Source organism: Salvelinus sp. IW2-2015, linkage group LG4q.1:29, assembly GCF_002910315.2.
Source record: "Salvelinus sp. IW2-2015 linkage group LG4q.1:29, ASM291031v2, whole genome shotgun sequence".
NCBI classification, from domain to species: domain Eukaryota; kingdom Metazoa; phylum Chordata; class Actinopteri; order Salmoniformes; family Salmonidae; genus Salvelinus; species Salvelinus sp. IW2-2015.
Genome location: NC_036842.1, coordinates 21555067 through 21578011, shown reverse-complemented (window position 1 = coordinate 21578011; position 22945 = coordinate 21555067). Strand labels below are relative to the sequence as shown.

Sequence of the window (22945 nt, the reverse complement as noted above, 5' to 3'; positions counted from 1 at the left end):
GTAGTGTATATTTCCCCTTGTCACAGGTTGCAGTATCAGATCCAAACTAACATGCAATAAACAGAATGACTGTGGAGACAACTCAGATGAGAAGAACTGTGATGAATTCAACATTTTGTGTCATGTTGAGAAGAGAGTGGTCCCTGAGCTGACCTCATAGGAAGCGGGTAGATTAAAGGTCAAATGTCAGCAAAAGACATTGTCTGGAGCAGTGGTCAATGTCACAGTAGATGTTTCGCCGTAGTCATTGGCATAAAAACAGATAAGGACTGCTTCATGTATCAGTCATGGAATTTCTTGATATTTCTTCAAAGACTCAACGTGTCCTGTGATTTGAAGAAAAGTAAAGTAACTTCAGGGTCAATGCTGCTGGCTTGTGTTACTGTCCTGTTTCAGGTTCAACGCTGTGGCAGAGGACATGAGGGGTGCGGTTCTGGATGACAAGTTCATGGGTGACACCTGCAACCTGAACAAGAGTAGAGGCAGCAGCTACAGGCTTAACTACCGCGTCCCAGCCAATGTAGAGAGCTTTGAGATCAAGGTACAATACTACTACATAGGGATCTCATCTCAGGATATTTCCCCATGTTTAACTGGTCTGGGATCAGTCTGGGCGTAGGTCTAGCTGTGGTTCTGCTTCCACTGGTGGAAATCCCAGATAACTTTATACAGCTGACTGGAGCTCAAGAACAAAGGTACAAGAGCACAACCTCGTGGTCAAAAGGAGGCATGACACCCCCTGCCAGACCAGTTTTCCTTGTTTTGTAACAAATTCATGAATTGTCTATTTGTCTGTTTGATTTTCATAGGTTTAACAGAAGAGCATATCAAAGGATGCCTCAGGTCTGAGTCGAGCATGAACATCATAATATACTCGCAAAGTTCAAATGTTGTAAGATGCTCTGACAGTACGATGACTCAAAAACATGTTTTTTTATTACCGGTACACACAAATTGAACATTGCTCTAGTCATCTTCACTTTTTACTTGTTAGGTTGCATTATGTATCTCTCTCAAAGGTTGTGATGAGAATTGGCATTTCACCATTTACTGTTGTTGGTAAGGCTCGTTTGTGCAGTTCGAAAAGTCTTTCTTCACTGTGTGCGGAGGCAGGACCGGAGAGGCGGGGAGAGAAAAGGGTCTGGGAGAGAAAAGGGTCTGCACCTGACTGCACCACTTATGGGAACTGGGCCAAATCCCTCATAGACAACCCTGCTGTATTGGAGTATGAGGCCAGAACTCGCTCCATGGAATATAATGAAATATGAAAACAATTAATTCACTTATTTCATTGTTTGTGTATGTATGACTTATGTATGACTTACGTTTACTTGCCAAAGGTGCTTCTACAAGGGGCGCGGCTCTGTTGCATCCCCCAATGTGTGTGACGTTTGGTGTGGCATTCTTTTACGTTTTTAATTTGTACACTTTGTAAGCTATCTGCCATTTGTCAACGATGGATTTACAGTGGTGGGATGTTGGACTGATCTTGTTGATCATGTACATACCCGCTACAAATGGACTAAATTATGAAAACGCTGCTGACAGCGGAATCCAATACAGGTGAGAGTTCCTACTACAATGCAACTCAAACAAACGTGCTGGATATCCCAATGCCCCATCTAATCCCTGATTGTCTGCGAGTGGATTACAAACCCAAATGCAAACTTGGAAAATGCGGGGTCAAAGACTTCAGACAAAGACTTAAGACATTAAAGAACAAACTTCCCTTACCCACCACCTTGCTGATCAATGCCCAGTAACTGAGTGGGAAAGCGGATGAGCTGTCAGCGAATCTGTGCTTCCAACACGGATACCGGGAGGCTTGTTTGCTGGAGTTTACTGAGACTTGGCTGGATGACAGAGTCCCGGACAGGGAAGTGGAGCCGGCTGGCTTCACTCTGGTCAGAGCGGACCGTGATCTGACCATCACAGAGAAACCACTGGTCTCTGCCTGCTTGTCAGAGACCAGTGGTGTAAATCCTGGTAAGAAATAGACTGTATCCCTGACATTGAACTGCTTTCTGTGTCACCGCGACCCTACTATCTGCCCCGTGAGTTCCCCCAATTGTTTGTTACCATTGTGTACATTCAACCAAAAGCTAATAGCAAAATCAGAGATTATTTATAATCTGTCACAGAAACTGGAATCCATCTCCCCTGACGCACCCAAATTTAATTTAGGGGATTTTAACAACTGTACTTTGCACAAAGTCCTGCTCACGTACCACCAGTATGTGAAATGTCACACTAAGAAAAATAAGACTCTTGATTTGTGCTATGGGACAATACAAAATGCATTCTCTGCCACCACCAGACCTCCCCTTGGGACATCAGACCACAATGTGGTCTACCTCAGGCCAACCTACTGTTGGCTCCTGGAGAGGGAGAAACCCACAGTTAAAACTGTCCAGATCTGGAATGACAACAGTATCACTTGTCTCCAGGGGTGTTTTGACTGTACTATGTGGGAGGTATTTGAGGACAGCAGCTCTGATCTTGATGAACTCACAGATGTTGTTTCAGACTATGTAAACTTCTGTGTTGAGTCAGTTGTGCCTACTAAGACCTGTAAAATCTTCCCTAACAACAAGCCTTGGGTATCAAAAAATCTAAAATCGCTACTTGATAGGAAGAAGGCAGTTTATGCTGAGGGTTATAGACAGGCTTTAAGAGATGTACAATGTGAGATCAAAAGACAGATACTGGTGGATAAGGAGGCGTACAAGTAAAGGGTGGAGAGAACCCTCTCCTCAGGAAACTCAAGGGTGGCCTGGCAAGGGATTAAATCCATGGCTAGTGTGCCCGCCACATTATCAGGTTTCAGGTAAGACCAAAATGCAGACTGTGTTGAAGTAACAATGTTTATTACAGCAACAGGGGCAGGCAAACGACAGGTCAAGGCAGGCAGGGTCAATAATCCAGAGTAGAGGCAAAGGTACAGGATGGCAGGCAGGCTCAGGGGAAGGCAGGCGGGCAAGAAAAGGAAAGACTGGGAAAAGCAGGAGCTGAGACAAAACGCTGGTTGACTTGACAAACAGGAAACAGGAGACAAAGGGCTATGAGACACGGGTTTACATTTTACATTTACGGGTTTACATCTAGACACATGAAAAGTAGGAAGTATACAGAGAGTACGGGGCAACAGAGGACGAACAGCAGAGGGGCTAATGATCTTGGAGTAGGGGGGAAAGGTCTCGGCTTCCGGGGGTGTAGCCAAGGGGCTATATCGGTGTGCCAACGCATCCGGCTTAACATCCTTGGGTACTGGTCGGTGTTGCAGAAGCAAACTGGCCCGGGCCTGAACCCCTCCTGGAGGTCCTGGTACTCCGTGGGACTGGCGGAGAGGTTCGGGGCAATTTCCAAGCCCCCAGGAAGACGTCTCGGGGCAGGCAGCGCTGATTACAGGCAATGAGTGTGGCAGAACGGGCTCCAGCCCACGACGCCACCAGCAGACCAGTCAATCGAGGGATTGTGTCGCTGGAGCAAAGATAATCCCTATACCACAGGAACCTGCGGAGACTCAATTAGCAGGAATTGGATCGTCTCGCTGTGGTTCCCCGACACTCGTAGGTTGATGGGGGTGGTATGGTGGGTGACCCGGCCTATAGAGCTCCCATCCAGTGTTCTAACATTCATGGCAATGGAGAAGGGTTGAGTGGGGATGCCCAGCTCGGACGCCAGGGTAATGTCCATAAGACTCATATCAACCCCGAGTCGATGAGTATCTGGAGAGACTTGAACTGTTCGCCCCACAGCAGGGTGGCATGGAGAGGGGGGCGAGTAGGGGGAGAAGCAAAATTGTTCTTAAAACCTCTTGACACTACAGGGGGTGCTGTTTCAACTTGGACATTTATCGTTCCCAAATTAAACTGCCTCGTACTCAATTCTTGCTCGTACAATATGCATATTATTATTACTATTGGATAGAAAACAACCTCTAGTTTCTAAAACCGTTTGAATTATGTCTGTGGGTGAACCAGAACTCTTTCTGCAGCGAAATTCATGACAGGAACTGCGAAGGTCTGAAACGAGGCTCTGTTCTCAGATCAGTTTAAAGCTCTGTATGTATCCTATGGGTCGACATGAACTGCACCCGCCTTCCCCTGGATGTCAGTAACCAATGAGAAGTGGAATGGAGTGTCTACGTAGTTCTCAGAGCTTATAAAAGGCCAAGGAACGAAGGGAGCTCTCTTTTCGACGTCGTCATTGCGCAAAGCAAGACCTCAGAATGGCATTTTGAAACGCTCAGTTATCGGCCTTAGCTATATCCGTCTGTAATTTAATTCGATATAGGTGTTAGAAACATCATAACGAAGTTTATTTTAAACCGAGTTATATTCAGTTTATGCGAGTATATTGCTATTTTCGGGAATTTCCTTAGTATTGCGCTTTGAACATTTGGGCATGTGTGTGGCCACATAGCTAATGTTAGCTGCTAATTCCGAAGTTGAAGACGACGTTTACAACCAAGCAACGATTCTTTTGGACAAAGGACCACTTGCCCAAGATTCTGATGGAACTCGTCCAAAAGTAAAGAGCTATTTATGATGTTATTCCGTTTTATTGGAAAAATGTAAACGCATTTGTCCGCCATTATTGCGGCACTAGTCTGGCTGTAACGCACACTGTATGTCTAGTAACGTTAATTTTTAAAAATCTAACTCAGCGGTTGCATTAATAACTAATGCATCTTTCATTTGCTGTCCAACCTGTATTTTTAGTCAAGTTTACGATTATTATTGATTAGATTAGGTTGCCTTTCCAAGATGGCGCCGGCCAGAATGCATGACCTGTTGCCACTAGATCACATTGTATAACCACGATTTGTGCTGCTAAATATGCACATTTTCGAACACAAAACCTATATGCATTGGTGTAATATGATGTTACAGGACTGTCATCTGACGAAGTATATCAAGCGTTAGTCAAAATTATATATCTTTTGCTGTATTGTTACGATCGCTAACCTGTGCTGCTGGTAAATTGCTTGTGTTTCTGGCTATTGTGCTAAGCTAATATAATGCTATTATTGTGTTTCGCTGTTAAACACTTAAAAAATCTGACATATTGGCTGGATTCACAAGATGTTGGGCTTTCATTTGCTGTCGCTGTGCTGTGTTTTTTCAGAAATGTTTAAGATGAGTAATTAGGTATTTGACGTTGGTCTCTGTAATTATTCTTGCAGCTTCGGCACTATTTCAGATTGCAGCTGCAATGTAGAAACTGTGATTTATACCTGAAATATGCACATTTTTCTAAAAGACATATGCTATACAATAAATATGTTATTAGACTGTCATCTCTATGAAGTTGTTTCTTGGTTAGTGGCGTATATATATCTTTATTTGGTCGAATTTGTGATAGCTAGCTGGTATGGAGTAAAAAACTGGTGGAGTAAAAAAAAGTGGTGTCTTTTGCTAACGTGGTTAGCTAATAGATTTACATATTGTGTCTTCCCTGTAAAACATTTTAAAAATCAGAAATGATGCTGGGGTTCACAAGATGTGTATCTTTCATCTGGTGTCTTGGACTTGTGATTTAATGATATTTAGATGCTAGTATTTACTTGTGACGCTATGCTAGCTATGCTAGTCAGCTTTTTTACTTGTGGAGGGGTGCTCCGGATCCGGGTTTGGGAGGAGATTAGAGGTTAAGACCCAACCAGATTACTCATTCCTACAAATGAGCTAGGTCTCTTGAAGGGACAGGTAGACCCATAATGACCGTTAGTACCGCAATACAGACAACTCTGAGTGTTTATTTTTATTTATTTTTATTTCACCTTTATTTAACCAGGTAGGCTAGTTGAGAACAAGTTCTCATTTGCAACTGCGACCTGGCCAAGATAAAGCATAGCAGTGTGAACAGACAACACAGAGTTACACATGGAGTAAACAATAAACAAGTCAATAACATGGTAGAAAAAAAAAAGAGATCTATATACAATGTGTGCAAAAGGCATGAGGTAGGCTATAAATAGAATATTACGATTTAGCAGATTAACATGGAGTGATAAATCATCAGATGATCATGTGCAAGAAAGAGATACTGTGTGTGCAAAAGAGCAGAAAAGTAAATAAATAAAAGCAGTATGGGGGGTGAGGTAGGTAAATTGGGTGGGTAGTTTACAGATGGACTATGTACAGCTGCAGCGATCGTTAGCTGCTCGGATAGCAGATTTTTTAAAGTGTTTGAGGGAGATAAAAGTCTCCAACTTCAGAGATTTTTGCAATTCGTTCCAGTCGCGAGCAGCAGAGAACTGGAAGGAAAGGCGTCCAAATGAGGTTTTGGCTTTAGGGATGATCAGTGAGATACACCTGCTGGAGCGCGTGCTGCGGGTGGGTGTAGCCATCGTGACCAGTGAACTGAGATAAGGCGGCACTACCTAGCATAGCCTTGTAGATGACCTGGAGCCATGTGGGTCTGACGACGAACATGTAGCGAGGGCCAGCCGACTAGGGCATACAGGCTGCAGTGGTGGGTCGTATAAGGTGCTTTAGTAACAAAACGAATGGCACTGTGATAAACTGCATCCAGTTTGCTTGAGTAGAGTATTGGAAGCTATTTTGTAGATGACATCGCCGAAGTCGAGATCGGTAGGATAGTCAGTTTTACTAGGTAAGTTTGGCGGCGTGAGTGAAGGAGGCTTTGTTGCGGGATAGAAAGCCGATTCTTGATTTGATTTTGGATTGGAGATGTTTGATATGAGTCTGGAAGGAGAGTTTGCAGTCTAGCCAGACACCTAGGTACTTATAGATGTCCACATATTCTAGGTCGGAACCGTCCAGGGTGTGATGCTAGTTGGGGTGCGGGTGCAGGCAGCAACGGTGAAAAGCATGCATTTGGTTTTACTAGCGTTTTAAGAGCAGTGGAGGCCACGGAAGGAGTGTTGTATGCATTGAAGCTCGTTTGGAGGTTAGATAGCACATGTCCAAGGAAGGGCCGGAAGTATATAGAATGGTGTCGTCTGCGTAGAGGTGGATCAGGGAATCGCCCGCAGCAAGAGCAACATCATTGATGTATACAGAGAAAAGAGTCGGCCCGAGAATTAACCCTGTGGTACCCCCATAGAGACTGCCAGGACCGGACAACATGCCCTCCGATTTGACACACTGAAACTCTGTCTGCAAAGTGAGTTGGTGAACAGGCAAGGCAGTCATAGAAAAACCGAGGCTTACTGAGTCTGCCGATAAGAATATGGTGATTGACAGAGTCGAAAGCCTTGGCCAGGTCGATGAAGACGGCTGTTAAGTCTGCGTACGAGTTCGGCTGGAGACGGCCTAGCCCTGTCGAGCTGCATCGGCTTTTGGAGGAACTCGGGTAAGCTCGGATCCTCTCGGGAGCATAGACACCGGGGACTTCCAGAGGTGGGATCCCTGAGTGAGTGATTGTGTCACGGTTTTCTAAAATAGAACCCAGAAGCAGACCAGGACAAGGAGAGTAGGACGAAGGTGAGTATTTATTTACAAGTTTAAACGTAGAGGTAGAAAGATCCAGGTGGCGGAGCGGGCAGCGGAGGTGAGTTGATGGGAGTGAATAGGCAGATCCAAGGGAGTAACAGAAGCCACCGACGACCAGGCAGGGATGGGGTGAGTGTTCCGGGTGAATGACTGTAGACAGAACAAACGGAGGTAAGTTCAAGGCAAGCAAGACGTACAAAACAACAAAACAAACTCTATCAAACTGGAGGCTGATACGCTGGCACAACATACTGTTCATGGCTAACGATCCAGCAGGGAATGGATGTCAGGTCAGAGCTTATGAAGTGGAGGGGTGATGATCAGGACCAGGTGTGCAGATAGCTGATGGGATACAGGTGCGGGTAATCAGAGATCTCCCAACTAGCTACGTCGCCCGGCAACCAGACAGGATGCGTTCCAGGACACCGGAAAAACACTCCAGGACAGAACACAGGCAAAAACAGACTCAGGAAGCGGGATTCGTGACAGATTGGGACCGCAATCAGACCTCTTCTCCCTCCTACGTTCCCGTAGCCGTCCATAGATCCAGATGGTTAAAGCGATGAGTGAGTCGAGACCTGTCGGTAGTTCCCTGGCTGCAAGCTTGTCTTTTACTTCCTAAAATAATTTGTGCAGAAATGTGTCGAACAGCGCTTCAGGATTCCAGGCACCCTCCGCTGCTAGCGTGCGGAAATCCACCACATAGTCTGCCACACTCAGGGAGTCCTGCCCAAGCTGGAGTAACTTCCGGGCAGCCTCTCTCCTGGACAACAGAACCTTAATAACTTCTCACCTCCGCCACGAATACCTCCAGACTGAGGCAGACGGTGGATTGTTGCTCCCACACCGCCATGGCCCAGGCGAGTGCCCTCCCAGACATTAGCGTAATGATGTACGCTATCCTCGAGCGGTCCGAGGGGAACGAAGAAGACTGCAGCTCGAAAACAATGGAGCACTGGGAGAGAAAGGCCCGGCAGTATCTGGAATCTCCATCATAGCGCTACGGGGGAGGTAAGCAGGGTTACCGGGGTGATGGCGTTGCTACCAGCCGGGTTACTGAGGGGCTGGGAGGTTACTGTCGTGGTAGGCTGCCTAGTAGGCAACCCATGGAATTGCTCCCACAATGCGTCCAATGTTAGGTCGTGATGTTCGGCCACGTCTTGGACCCCTTCCATCAGACTGCGAAGAAACTCCTCATGCCTACCAATGGTGGTTCCTTGGGAAGAGATGGCGTTGTGGAGCTGGTCCAAGTCTGCTGGGTCAATCGTGGCCAGTTCGTACGATCAGGTTTCAGGTAAGACCCAAATGCAGACTTTGTTGAAGTAACAATGTTTATTAAGGCAACAGGGGCAGGCAAACGACAGGTCAAGGCAGGCAGGGGTTGATAATCCAGAGTAGTGGCAAAGTTACAGGATGGCAGGCAGGCTCAGGGGCAGGCAGAGTGGTCAGGCAGGCGGGCAAGAAAAGGAGAGACTGGGAAAAACAGGAACTGAGACAAAACGCTTGTTGACTTGACATAGAAGACAAACTGACAACAGACAGAGAACACAGGTATAAGTACCCATGTTATAATGGGGAAGATGGGCGACACCTGGAGGGGGGTGGAGACAAGCACAAGGAGAGGTGAAACAGATCAGGGCGTGACACACATAGGCAGGGGAAAAAACAGTGCTGACTTTGGGAGACATGAGGGCCAGAACATGGCTAATGAACTGAATGTTTTCTTCTCAAGAATTGAATAAGACAACTTTGTGTTGGAGGTAAAACAAATGGAAGCATCATTACAAATGTTTGAGAGGGTTGTTGTTAAATAGGCTGATGTTTTGAAGTTGTTCTGGGGATGTAACGCACACAAAAGCCCAGGCACAGACAAAATAAGTGAACATGTGTTAAAGCACTGTACTGATCAATTGGCTGGTGTTTTTACAGACATTTTCCAATCCTCACGCGACCAGCAACACGTGCCAGTATTGTGGAAAAACTCAATAATCCTTAGTAATGAAATGCTTTGAGAAAATTGTGAAAAGTCATGCTCTCAGCGCCACCCAGAAGCTCCTCGACCCATTTCAGTTTGCCTATCAGCCCAGCAAAGGAGTTGATGACGCCATTCTTACTCTCCTCAACATGGTCTATAGACATCTAGAGGGTGCCAAATCCCATGTCAAGGTTTTGTTTGTTGACTTTCCTTCTGCCTTCAACACAATCCAGCCTTACATTCTGGCACAGAGACTCATTCGGGACTTCTCCTTAGATGGGGGGCTGGTTTTGTGGCTGTTGGACATCCTGAGCCAGCGGTCACAGCGGGTCTAAGTAGGTCCCCACATGTCGGACATACGCACCACCAACACAGGCTCTCCTCAGGGATGTGTTTAGTCCACACTCCTGTACATATTGTACACTATTAGTTGTACCAGTTCACATCCTGACAGACACCTCATTAAGTTCACTGATGACACTGTCTTGATCAGCCTGTTGCATGATGATGAGGAACAACATGGCCCGGTCCTAAATGACTTTGTAAAGTGGTGTGACGAATCACACTTGGTCCTCAATACCAACAAGACCAAAGACATGTGCATAGACTTCAGGAAGCGTACAACACCTACCTCTGCAACATCTATCAGAGGTCAGAACATAGAGATTGTAGAGGAATACAAATATCTGGGTGTCCTCTTGTACAGTAAGCTTCAGTGGAGTAAATGTACAGACCTGATCTACAAAAAGAGTCAACCGAGACAAATTTTTTCTTTAAGCAGGAATCAGGAGGATGGAGTTATGGTCAGATTTGCCAAATGGTGGGCGAGGAAGAGTAAAGGTGGTTTAGAGTTTTTTCCCTCTGGTTGCACATTTAATATGCTGATAGAAATTAGGTAAACTGGTTTAAGTTTCCCTGCATTAAAGTCCCCGGCCACTATGAGCTCCGCCTCTGGATTAGCTTTTTCCTGTTTGCTTATGGCGGAATACAGCTCATTCAGTGCGGTTTTAGTGCCAGCTTCAGTCTGTGGTGGTATGTATACAGCCACAAATATACAGATGAAAACTCGTTAGGTAGATAGTGTGGTCTACAGCTTATCATGAGATACTCTACCTCAGACGAACAAAACCCTGAGACTTCCTTATATATTGCGCACCAGCTATTTTTTCCAAAATGCATAGGCCCCTGCCCATCTTACCAGAGGCTGCTGTTCTGTCCTGCCGATAGACTGTATAACCCGCCAGCTGTATGTGTTTAATGTTGTTGTTCAGCCACGACTCGGTGAAACAGAAGATATTACAGTTTTTATTGTCCCATTGGTAGGATATCTGTGCTTTCAGTTCGTCCCATTTATTTTCCAGCTATTGAACGGTAGCTAGCAGAACGGAAGGCAAGGGCAGATTAGCCACTCATCGCCTAATCCTCTCAAGGCATCCTGATCTCTTTCCGCGAAACCTACACTACCGTTCAAAAGTTTGGGGTCGCTTAGAAGTGTCTGTGTTTTTGAAAGAAAAGCAATTTTTTTGTCCATTAAAATAACATCAAATTGATCAGAAATACAATGCAGACATTGTTAATGTTGTAAATGACTATTGTAGCTGGAAACTACAGATTTTTTATGGAATATCTACATAGGCGTACAGAGGCCCATTATCAGCAACCATCACTCCTGTGTTCCAATGTCACGTTGTGTTAGCTAATCCAAGTTTATCATTTTAAAAGGCTAATTAATCATTAGAAAACACTTTTGCAATTATGTTAGCACAGCTGAAAACTGTTGTCCTGATTAAATAAGCAATAATACTGTTTACATTTACATTTTACATTTAAGTCACTGTTCTTCTTTAGACAATTTTGTCTTCAAACTTTGTCATAAAAGTCTGTCTTTCTCTGGATTTATGGTGCTTTCAAGACAACTGGGAACTCCGAAAAAAAAACTGTGTCGAATCATGATGACGTCAGTGATCTTCAGGTCGTAGTTCTAGAAAGAGGCTCAAGTTCCCGATTGACAATTCCGAGTTGGGTGACCGTTTAAAACTTATTTTCCCAGTTGTAGCTAGTTTTTTCCTGAGTTGTCTTGAACTCACTGAAGTCAGACTTCCTAGTTCTGAGTTAACAGTTGTTTTGGTTGCGGCAGAAATCATGCTGGATTTACAGCATGACCAACGTTGAATGTTTAGCATTTTAAAATAGTAAAAGAGAACCTTAAAACGAGAATTGGGACAACACAGCCACTCCACTGAATAGCAGGCTAGTGATTGCTTTGCAATGCTTGCAGTTAGCCACTGATTCCTTCCAAACCACTCATTGTTGAATTTGAGATTTCCAACTTGTTGTGTAATGCTTATGTCCAATGGCCGATGAGCACCGATACGTTTTATCTGTAATTTCTCTTCATTATTTCTCTTCATATGACAAGGATTAAAAAGGATTTGCCAGTAGATTGTTGACTTGATTTATGATGACTGCTAGCTAATATTTTGAAAGTATGATGTTGACATGATCAATCCAATTAAAGATACTGTAGATATAACGTGATTTGACTTAATTTTATCTGTGGCCAATGACCTTGAGCCTTCTTGGATGGGCACTTCTAATGTAACTCTATGGCAGCACCCAAGGGGCTTGAATTTTCGAGCTCTACACTTAGATTTGGCAGTGACGTAGAGTCCCCATGAGTGACAGAACACTGAGCCAATCACGGCGCAACTAGAGAACATTATCAACCCCTACGCTCCGTATTTTCCACTGGCTGCCCCACCACCACAAAAAGCAATGAACTAGGCTGAAACACCTGCATTTTGGAGCTGCCGTACTCAAGAAAGCAAAAAAGAAACCATGTTTGTATAGAGGCTTTCTTAACTCAATTATTTTAAAGTAGTGCAAAGTGGGCCACTCTGTGGGACTGGACTGCACTGACAGTGCAGTCGAGTCAGTGCAGACCGTCATGTCCCAGGTTAGGCAAGAGTCTACCCTGGGAGCCTTCACATCCCGATGACCTGCACTGCAAAATAGGTGGAGACTGTCTCAAAGGGGCTTTGAAGAAACATTAGTGGATGTTGGTGTCCTTTTTAAGTCATATAGTTTATCGACAATTAAGTGAAGATCACATGATTGACAATAGGATTCAATTACATAATGACGTAATTGGATTTTTGTCCTGTCTGTGTGTCTGTCCAGATAAGTTGTTTGTTTCTAACACTCAATGTGGGGGAGGAGAGGCATGATAGTTCCAAATGTATTTGCGTGGCGTGAGACTTGTATGTGAGCACTTTCATTTATCAACCTTCATTAAGTCATGAATAATGTAATATTAATGGGTTAAGTGCCTTTTAATGTTAGCTCTACTTGGATTGATCTATGGTTTCCATGTCTGTGTGTGCTCCACCTTTGTGTGTGTTGTGTGTATTACAGCGCATACAAAAACAAGTTCTGCATCTTCAATGTTGAAGTTGGCAGTAGTGTGATGATGTCCTATTGTGGTTTCCACCCGGGTTGTTGCCATGGTGACCAGCTCTTCTCCATGAATGTGGGTCCATGTGACAAGGATGTGGTCAGCCTGGGCCAAGTTCAGTGCCACCATGTCTGCCAAGAGCTCAGTCCAGGAGCCCTGCAACTCTGACATCTGTTACGAGTGTAAGAGCTGCACCGGTAACACTGACTGGCCACACATTCCCTCTGAGTCAGATAGCACTTGACCACGTTCAGCTGAAATAACCTTATCTGAAAATAGTTTTAACTAGTTAAGATGCAATACAATTAATTATTTGTCAAAGATTAATTTGTTGATAGAATTTCAACATAGCAAAATAATTTCATATACATGTTGCTCTTACCCTTGTCTTTGTGCACTCAGAGTCCAAACAATGTCTGTGTGAAGTTCCCCAGGACTGTCCTAAGGGAGAACACATGTTCTGTGTGAAGTTCCCCAGGACTGTCCTGAGGGAGAACACATGTTCTGTGTGAAGTTCCCCAGGACTGTCCTGAGGGAGAACACATGTTCTGTGTGAAGCTGCTGAAGACCCAGAGCAAGAGTATGACCCTGTGCTCCATGGCTGCCATTAAGTGTAGAAAGATGGTGTTTGAGATTCTCAATGAAGGCCTGTGTGAAGAGTCCACATAATCAGGTTCTGTTGTACCCATCCTCTTCCCATATTCTATCACTCTCTCCTTGTCCATAATACCATAGAGCACACACTACATTTAACTGTAAAGAGTAACGTTCAGAAGGAGCACGTTTTGTCCCGTTTCAGATGCAGCTTGGTTCAACTTAATTAGCTAAAATTTAGATTGTTGTTAACTTGTTGTTAAAAAATGTAACTTAATGCAATCAACTCTATTGTGTCACAACGTAGCGTTTAATTGAAATTAACAAAAATGTAACCTTTTTTGTCTAATGCTCTTTTATTTACAACTTGCAACAATCCCAGTCATCTTTTAGACATATTTTCCAGACATGACATAATGTGCATTTCCAGTACTGAATGAAAGGTGATAATACATCTTATACGGACGTCAAACATACGTATTTTCCGGACATTGAAAATACGTACTATTCAGACATTGAAATCAGGTGCATTTTAGGTGCTGAATGAAAGATAAAATACATATTTTACAGAAGTTGACAAGGTGTCATTTACAGACATTGAAAATACGTGTTTTTCGTTCATTGATTCTATGGCCAAATTTCAACCAATAAAGGAAGTTCAAAAAAGTTGTCTGAAGTCAAAAGCTTAGTGGCATAGTTCTCTCCATTACCATGTAGAGTAGAAAATGGATAGCTCTACCTTGATGCACACTTTATTAGAATATAAGGGACTACTCTCTTCTATGTAAAAAACAACAACATTACAATTATGGATTAAGAATCATGCTTTAAAGTGCAGAACAGGCCTTGATGCTGACCACATCAAACTGCTCCCCCTGGCACCTCCGAGCCCCCACCTCACATTCTGACATTGTCACAGCAACAGCACTGTCTGGTAGTTTGACACAGAGCTGGACAGAGGTGTCAAAGCACTCCTCCTGGCAGGAAGTGAGCCCCTGATCCGACCAATCACAATCACTGTCCTTCACCAGCTTGAAGCTCCGCCCCAGACACTGCAGAGCTCCAAGTTGACACATGCCCAATTTACTTGTTCTGCCTGTGTGGAGGGTGGCACATAACTGCAGGGATGGCCTTAAAGAGAAAAATAATCAGATTAAAATATCTTGTTTATTTCCAGTGGGTTGTATATACTTAGTTGTATTACCCTGTCAAAAGTCAATAAATGTGAAAAGACTGCAGTTGAAATACTCACTGGCATTGGTATGGAAGCTTACACACACACTGACTCTTTCCTGGTGTTTCCCATAGTTTGCAGTTCAAGCCAAGTGGAGGGGTGGGGCCCTTTGGCACTGGCACACACAGAATAAACACATCAAAATTAATATTTAATGGAATGGGATGCCTCCTCATTTAATTTCAGAGCAAAGATGGTAAGAATTTGCTTTCTTGATTCCCATGTAGCAGTTGAATCTCTGGATCAATTACCTTCTCTGCACCTTATGCTGTCTGGGGATGGAGACCACTGCAGACTGGAGCTGCAGATGATCTCTGCCATGCCCTCTCTCATCATCCCCACAGGACAGGACAGGGACACACTGTCCCCAATTTGATAGATCACTTTCCAAGGCGTGCCTGTGACATCATTCTCAAGGGACGGAACATCACATGTTGCACCTTGAATAGAGTTTGAGCAAAGACAGTACAGTATGAAGATAGGCTAAAACTGCTTCTCCAATAGAAATCCACGATCAAACTTGTTGGCAATGTCATGGCAACGTTGGCTAGCTAAGCTCATGCGTAGAAACTCATAATTAGGTCTAACGGTTGTCTCGCGCCAAGCGGTGCATGTGCAGTCTCTCAAATCAACGGCATGAAAATGAAAATGGGTCAGCTTGTCACTTTTACGAAGTCAGAGTAATAACATGTTCAACTACTTAAGACCTTGTCTCAAATCTAGGTTGTGCCTTTATATTTTGAGAAAATTAACATCTAAAGAAGAATTGTTCACTTCTCTCATTGACTTCTCAAACCCCAAACTCCAGCCTGGTCTGCTTCGCAAGCGTTCCCGGGAAGTCTTGCGATGTTGCGCCTCTGAGTTTAGAAACTCTGTGGTTTGAGTGAGTCAGATCCAACCTCAGTGTCTTAAAAAGTTAACCCTTTGAGTACCTACTCTTGCACTCCAATGGTCCTCTGGTCCAGCTGTTGTTGTCAGTGCACTCAGCCACAGTTTCTCCAGTGATGTAGTGGCCCTCTATGCAGGAGTACTCAATCTTACTGCCTACAAGGTATACATCTCTGGGGCTCTAGATACAAATACACATTGATGCTTTTTCACAACAAACAGCAGACAAATTCACACACACTTCCTTGAAGGTTATTGAATTTTGCAATAGATAACAGGAATGGAAAGGTGACCATTACCAGGACAAAGCCATTCCTCAGGGCTGGCGGGGCTCTACATGCCTTCGGTGGACTTATAGAGAGACCAAAACACTGAGGCTCCATCATCCTGCAGACAAACACACAGTCAACCCCCATACTCTGAAGCAGATGTGGCAACTGGTCAAGTCTACTGAGGTTATTGTAACTGTAGCTACTGTGCTAAGGTGTGCTTGTTGTACACAGCATATTTGGTGAGAGGTCAAGTTTCCTCACTGTAATTGTTGTAGGTCTGGCTCTTCACAGGAAGTATGTTCTGTGGGCAGCCCCACACAATGGAGGCCCCCTCGCCTGGGGGCAGGGTTAGTGCAGGTCCTAGACCTTGACATTTGACTTTGAGAACAAGATCCCCATGACGACCAGCAGCTCCAGCTCCCATGGATCACCCCTTATAAAAGACAAAGCCAAAATATCACATTTATAAGTCAATCATTATGGATAAATGTACAACAACATCATACATTGATCTGAAATCTTGCTGGCTCAGTGTCAGAGGCAAGGGGCCTGTAGGAACAATACAGTGTCAGTGGACAAGTCAGTACAGGAAGTGAGCAATTTAGGTTGTTTTACCTGGCTGCTCCCCTATAACAGTGCCACTTTCACAGGCAGGACCCGAGGTACCAGGCCTGCAGACACATTTACACTCTGTGCCAGTCAGCAGGGGCTGCCCGTTGTTGTGGCAGGGCCGGCAGTGGCAGGGATGCTCCTCTGCCAGGTACTCCTCTGTAGCTCTCTTCAGATGGAGCTTCCTCAGCCCGGCACACTGCACCTCCTTCACCAGCTCATACAGAGGCCGCAGCTACAATATGGATGGACACGATACAGTATAACATGATGGCATCCCAAAAAATATGATATAAATTGACTAAAAAGTTTATAGTTATATGAGATATATGTGATTATGCTACCTTCATGTTGATGACTTGAGGGAAGTCCTTGACAGAGCGGGCCCACTTGTCATACATTTGTCCATTGGCCTCAGGGTTCTCCAGGTCCAGGACACTCAGGCCAGCTATGAAGGATGTGTCTCCACCGATGACATTGGTCTTAATAGGCAGCTTGTTGTTGTTATACTCTGCAGACAGGATCATGGTTGGCAGAGGTGATTACATACAATGCATCTGTTATTGTCAATTCAGACCTATTCAATTCAGTACCTTTCTATTCTTAACAATTCAGACTAGTTGATATGTTCTACTACTGTGTTGTTTTAGATTCACTGTAGCACTCGTGGTGCATACCGTGTATATAAGGTTTACTAAGGGTGACATAGAAACTTGTAGGACCTACCTTTAGAGGTCTTGAGAGAGTCCACCAGTTTCTCACATGTGGTTTTGACCTTTTTCCTGAACAAGCGGCGCTTCTTCTTCGTAACACACCGTTGGTACTCTGTATCTGTTGTGCCTTTAATCAGAGAAAGAGGAAATCAAAAAGAATGTGTAATGTATTCAATGCATTGAATACCATATTTAACAGTTATGTGTCTCTATCTGGTGAGAAAGGGGTCCTACTCACTGGTCTCTTTGAGGGCCTCGTTGTCAAACTCCAGCAGGGCCTGGTACTGGCCCCCCAGGGCCCCCTCTGACAAGTAGTGGGTGCCATAGGTCTGCAGGAGGGAGCGGTAGGCTGGGTAACTGTACGTGGTTGGGAGGGAGGACAGCGCCTTCCAGAAGCCCTCAGCCAGAGTGACGTACTGGGGCACGGTGTTCTGGAACTGGGCTAGCTCCACCTGATTCTTTATGATCAGCAGCCTGTGAGACTGGCAGAAGAGAGGGACACACGCATATAAGACCTAACCATCATACTCTACATACTCACGCAGGGCTATATTGTCATCAACCAGCTATAGTCTCAGTGAGTCACCTTGTCTTTGTTGAGCTCTGTGTGAAAAGTGCGGCGATCATGTCCCCATAAGGCGTTGTCCTGGATGTGCTTCATGTAGGACCAGGAGCTCTCATAGGCCTCATCGGTGAAGTCATTCTCAACCACCACCTAGGAAGAGATCTCACAGATTGTAGTTGTATTACTTCACCAGTAAGTTACTACCTGTTACTAAACCAAACCTGCAGTCCCATGTAGTATAGTATGGCTCACCTGGAAGGTGTACCTGAGGATACTCTGAGGCAATCTGTAGAAGGTCTTGTGGTCTCCACTGAAAACCTTCCTGCACTGCCCTCCGAAGCTTAGTGTGTTAATGACACCAGACCTGAACTTCCCTGTCAGCACATCATACCTACAGGGGACAATACAAACCATAACTCGGATACCTATCTGCACATCTTCAACACTGGATTATCACATCAACATGTTGGGAAATACAGTATAGCCAATGCAAAGTGGCCATTAAGAAAAACACAAGCAAAACTCATCACATCAAATTTGCAAGATGTGTTGTACTACACATGTCATATGATGTTAGTGATAGAGGGGGGCGTGCCTACCCTTTGCCAGTGTGGTCAGAGTTGGGAGGAGTCTTGTCCAGGTCACACACATAGTGGCTGTTGTCAGCATCACAGTGTCTCTCGTCTGTCCCGCCCTCCTCACAGTCCTGGTCTCCGTTACATACCAGAGAGAGGCTCACACACTGTCCTAAGATACACATACATATGTTGTTGTTGTCGTTTATGAATCATATATGCACATACATACACATCGGTCACCTGTATGACATGAAAATACACATACTAAACAATACACTATTTCAGTACACAGTGCACAAATAGACAAAAATGTCTTATTTTTACTGGTTTCATGTGGATTTGAAAAAGAACCTGCGGAACAGCGGAACCTTTCTCCACAGCCTATGCCCAAGGGACATCCTTTCTTGGGGACACACTCTTGACTCTGAGAAGCCTCCCCAGAGCATGGACTGCCCTGATACTGGGCAAACACCTCAACAATCCGTGTGCGGACCTGTAAATATTCAGACAACATCATATTAATACATGCACGTTTTTTAAAAATACCTTATTTTCTTGAAGTCCATGCAATTAAGTGTGTGCGTGTGATTGACTGTGTGTACCTGTGTTTTTGTGCAGCCATCGCATTCAGACCATTCCCCATAAAGTCCCCATCTGCAGTTCACAGGGCGCTCACAGCTAAGTGGACGGATGGAGACAATCATGTTCAGCTTTTACATTGAATTGTAAATGTCAACCATGAATGAGACATTCAGGTTCTCAGTACATACCAAATGTGAGGGAGAAGGGAGAGTAACAGAGTCAGACAGGACAGAGTTACATCCAAGTTCAGCTAGGAGAAATAATGACATTCACATGGTCAGATAGAGTTATAGTAATCATCATTCATGTTGAGAGGATAAGTGAGAACTCCTTACCTTCATAATGCACACCACAGAGACAGACAGGTCTTTTCCTCTGGCCCAGCACAGTGAGCCCAGCTCATATAGCCAGTGAAGAGAGAGCTTACTCAACAGCACCCAGAGTTCAGGACATTCCACACTGGAGAAACACTCATGTTCTTTCCCCCAGCCAGACAACAATAAGGACCCATTTCCCCCACCCTTGCTTGATGCGTAATTAATGGGGGCCTTGTAGCCCTGTGCCAGCAACAAACCTAATCAGTATATTTCTATCCATTTTGCCATGGGCTTTTATTAATTTGTAGCAAAAGTATTGGTGGTGTCAAGGTTGTTGTGATGGTATTAGGTAATACTGCATGTACAATCATGAAATAAAAGTGTTTTTGTTCAAACAGCACTGGGACTTTGTTTCTGAGTTGGGAGGGAGTTGTTGTTCCAGGATGACTCTCTCTGCTCCACACAACTGGTGCAAAGGTCACAAGCCTGTATTTACCCAAGTTAGTAGAGCCAAATTGTATGAGTTTTTCTACTCCAGTTGCTCCCAAGCAAATGTGTATGTAATGTATGACATCAACCAGACACAATACAGCAGCTGACAGGGAGTTATCATCCCATACTGAACAAAAACAATTGTATGTTTTTAGCTTTTGAGTTTCACATTTTACTGAAAAACTCAAGTACAGATTCTTATTAGAGGTAGTTAGAGGTGTCATTTTAAAATAAAAACAATCAGACATTAATAGCATCAAATATACAGCTTTTGAATGACCAGTCATTGCAGTGCAGTGTATTCTTCAACAGGCTGAATCTGTTGTAAGCCATGGGCACATTGTAGCCCACTGACTCCCTGTTATCCTCTCTGCTGTCACTGGTCAATACCTTCACCAAGCCTGCAGGCCCTGGCCATCTTAAACATATAGTATTTCTCTTTCACTAATGTATTCCTCTCTCCCAGAGTGATGTGGTGTAAACACAAAAAAGATAAACACAAACAATGATCAACGAGTTATGCGTCATGCATTATAATGGAAGCACAGAACATTCAGTGTTTATATTATTTGTATGGATGAGTCAGCATGCTTATTTAATGATTCATCAGCTGAGATGAAGGATAGGCTTTTCATGGTAGTCAAACTGACAGCAAAGTCTGTGCCAGTGCATACTCTGATGTCATCAGGAGTCAGTCCCTCCCATATCTCTATAAGATTGAAGCCGCTGGTCTTTTCAACATCATAAAACTGCCTGGGAGACAGAGGGTGACAGGAAAAGAGAGTGAGTGACAGAGTGCATACAGGAAGAGGGGATTGACACTGCCTGCAGAAGTCAAGTTAAAGAAAGCTCACCTTTTCAGTGATCACCCTATTAACACAGTGCAGAGTACAACCCTCCAGGATTTTATGTTTGCCCCCCGTTGAGTGGAGGGAGAAAGGTTTTAATATAGTATTTAGAGTAGGGTACACTACTACCATATAGTGTATTATGTTAGGTACACTAGTATAGGGTAAAAAGTATTGTGTATGAAGTACCATAGGTACTTGTGTACCGTAGCAGAATGTTCCATGGTCACCACCACTTTGGTTCATGCACTGGCCACTAGGTCCATAATCCTTCCCATTCCCTTCACCATCTTTCCCTGTGGAAGGCAATGAAGAGAGAGAATACATGTTTAAACATTAATTTTACACACATGTAGTCCTACGATCGGCCAGCAGCGTCAAAGAGACACATGATCATACCGGGGTCATCCAGTTGGCCAGGTCCCCATACTCAGGGTTGGGTACGTTACTTTTTAAATGTAATCCATTACAGTTACTAGTTACCTGTATAAAATTGTAATCAGTAATGTACATTTTAGATGACCTGGCCTCAGTAACGTAATCTGATTACTTACAGTTACTTTTGGATTACTTCACCCATAAACACATAACAAGAAAAAAATGATAATTACCAATTTAACAACATTTATTGCAGGATGTTTAAGCCACGAAGCAGAGCCACATTAGAACACATCACAAAACATTGTGACAAAAATGTATTTAAGCCCTGTATACCTGCCTCTAACATGAATCCTTCATCCTGATCTTGTCCATTTACACCTATAAGATCTGATCACAGTCAGACCACAATGTGTATTTTAATCATGTACACCTGTCTAAAAAAGTGCAGGATAAAGGAAACATGTTAAAACCATGTATAGGTAAGGGCTTAAGTAACACAGCAACATGGATGGTGCTAAACACTTATCCCACAGGACACCATTACAAGAAAGTATGAAAATGTATGCACTCCTTACTGTAAGTCACTCTGGATAAGAGCGTCTGCTAAATGACTAACATGAGAAATAGAAATATGAATAAAAAAAGTTTTTACAATATGCATAGTGTAATCACACATTTAGTCCACCAAGTAGTTTTTTTAAGCTTAAGCAAAAAAAGTGCAGCTAGGTGCAATAAACCCACATATCAGACATGGCATTGCAGTAGGCCTATTCTGAAGCTAGCCTACTGAGATGATTGAAGGCAGAAATTGCTGTTGTATTGCAGCAAGAGGACATGCTGTAGATGAGCATCAGACATCCTGTTTCGCTGAGAGGTACACAGGTTTCCACCATAGCTGAAAAGGCACTCAACTGGGGCACTGGAGGGCAGTGTAGTGTTGCACTTCAGAAAACAGTTCCGAACTACGGGGAACGATTTCAGAGTCCAAAGACTTGTCTTTTTTGTGTCTTTTTTTCTTTTATTATTATTAACCCATCCACCCTCTTCGGAGGACAGGTTTCTTGTTTGTTTTTACAGCTTTTCTGCTACACATACATTTTACATTGAAATTTTACATAGACATTTTTGTACACATTTTGCATAGTCGCATTATACTGGCCTGCAAAGTGATGTGTAATTCCTATTGGAATCAAGCCAGACTTTTTTAATCACCCACAACTTGCATTCAGAATGACTGCCAGGATAGGGAAGACCATCTCATTAACGGATGCAATAACTCCATCACATTGGATTAGTTTAGAAAACGGTATGTTATTTATCTTTGTGTAGCATCAAATGTATCAACCAATCAATGTGATATTACAGCAAAACAAGCAATTCTGAGAATCTACCTGCAATAAGGCATGCTGGGAAATATTCTATATGTTTCTATGTAGAACCTTTCTTGCCTGCCAAAGAATCGTTCTCGCCTTCCAAAGAATCATCAAAGAACCTTTTCTTCAAAAAAGGGTTATTTGGATGTTAAAGGTTTTAGGTAGAACCCTTTGCCATACAAAGAACCCTTGTCTACCAAAATGGGTTATTCTGATCCAAACGGTTATTGGTAGAACCCTGTCCATCCACAAAGAACTGTTTTGGAACCCTTTTTTCTACGAGTGTAAACAGTATATTTGACATTTCAGCTTCCAGACAACCTAACAATGACAAATGGTTTGATGAAGAATGCAAAAACCTAAGAAAGAAATTGAGAAACCTTTCCAAGCAAAAACAGAGACTGAGAAAACCTGTGCCTATGCCTTCAGCATGTCAGAAATCAACTCCATGGGATTGAAGAATCCATAGAATCTAACCACTTCTGGGAAAATTGGAACACACTAAATGAACAACTACACAAAGAGTTATCTATCCAAAACGGAGATGGATGGATAAACCATTTTTCCAATCTTTTTAGCTCTATAACAAAGAACAAACAGCATAAAC

General features: G+C 43.7%; 1 protein-coding gene and 1 pseudogene across 2 annotated transcripts; one reads left to right on the top strand and one right to left on the bottom strand.

Annotated features, from left to right (window-relative positions):
• Positions 1-8314: 8314 nt before the first annotated feature.
• LOC111960853 (complement component C6-like) lies at positions 8315-13561 on the top strand (annotated as a pseudogene).
• Positions 13562-13773: 212 nt separating this feature from the next.
• c7b (complement component 7b) lies at positions 13774-19346 on the bottom strand. 2 transcript variants are annotated; one of them, XM_023984088.2, is made up of 17 exons: positions 19263-19346; positions 19116-19177; positions 18948-19023; positions 18670-18838; positions 18367-18514; positions 18020-18158; positions 17789-17917; positions 17441-17684; positions 17216-17329; positions 16834-17000; positions 16496-16724; positions 16142-16313; positions 15908-15995; positions 15657-15789; positions 14972-15160; positions 14739-14835; positions 13774-14617 (listed from the first exon to the last, which is right to left on the bottom strand). In XM_023984088.2, exons 1-17 carry the CDS (start codon positions 19266-19268, stop codon positions 14314-14316), a joined length of 2466 nt encoding a protein of 821 aa, XP_023839856.1. In that variant the 5' UTR covers positions 19269-19346; the 3' UTR covers positions 13774-14313. The 2 variants fall into 2 exon arrangements, with proteins under 2 accessions (XP_023839856.1, XP_023839857.1); XM_023984089.2 differs by having other exon boundaries at positions 18697-18838.
• Positions 19347-22945: the final 3599 nt, after the last annotated feature.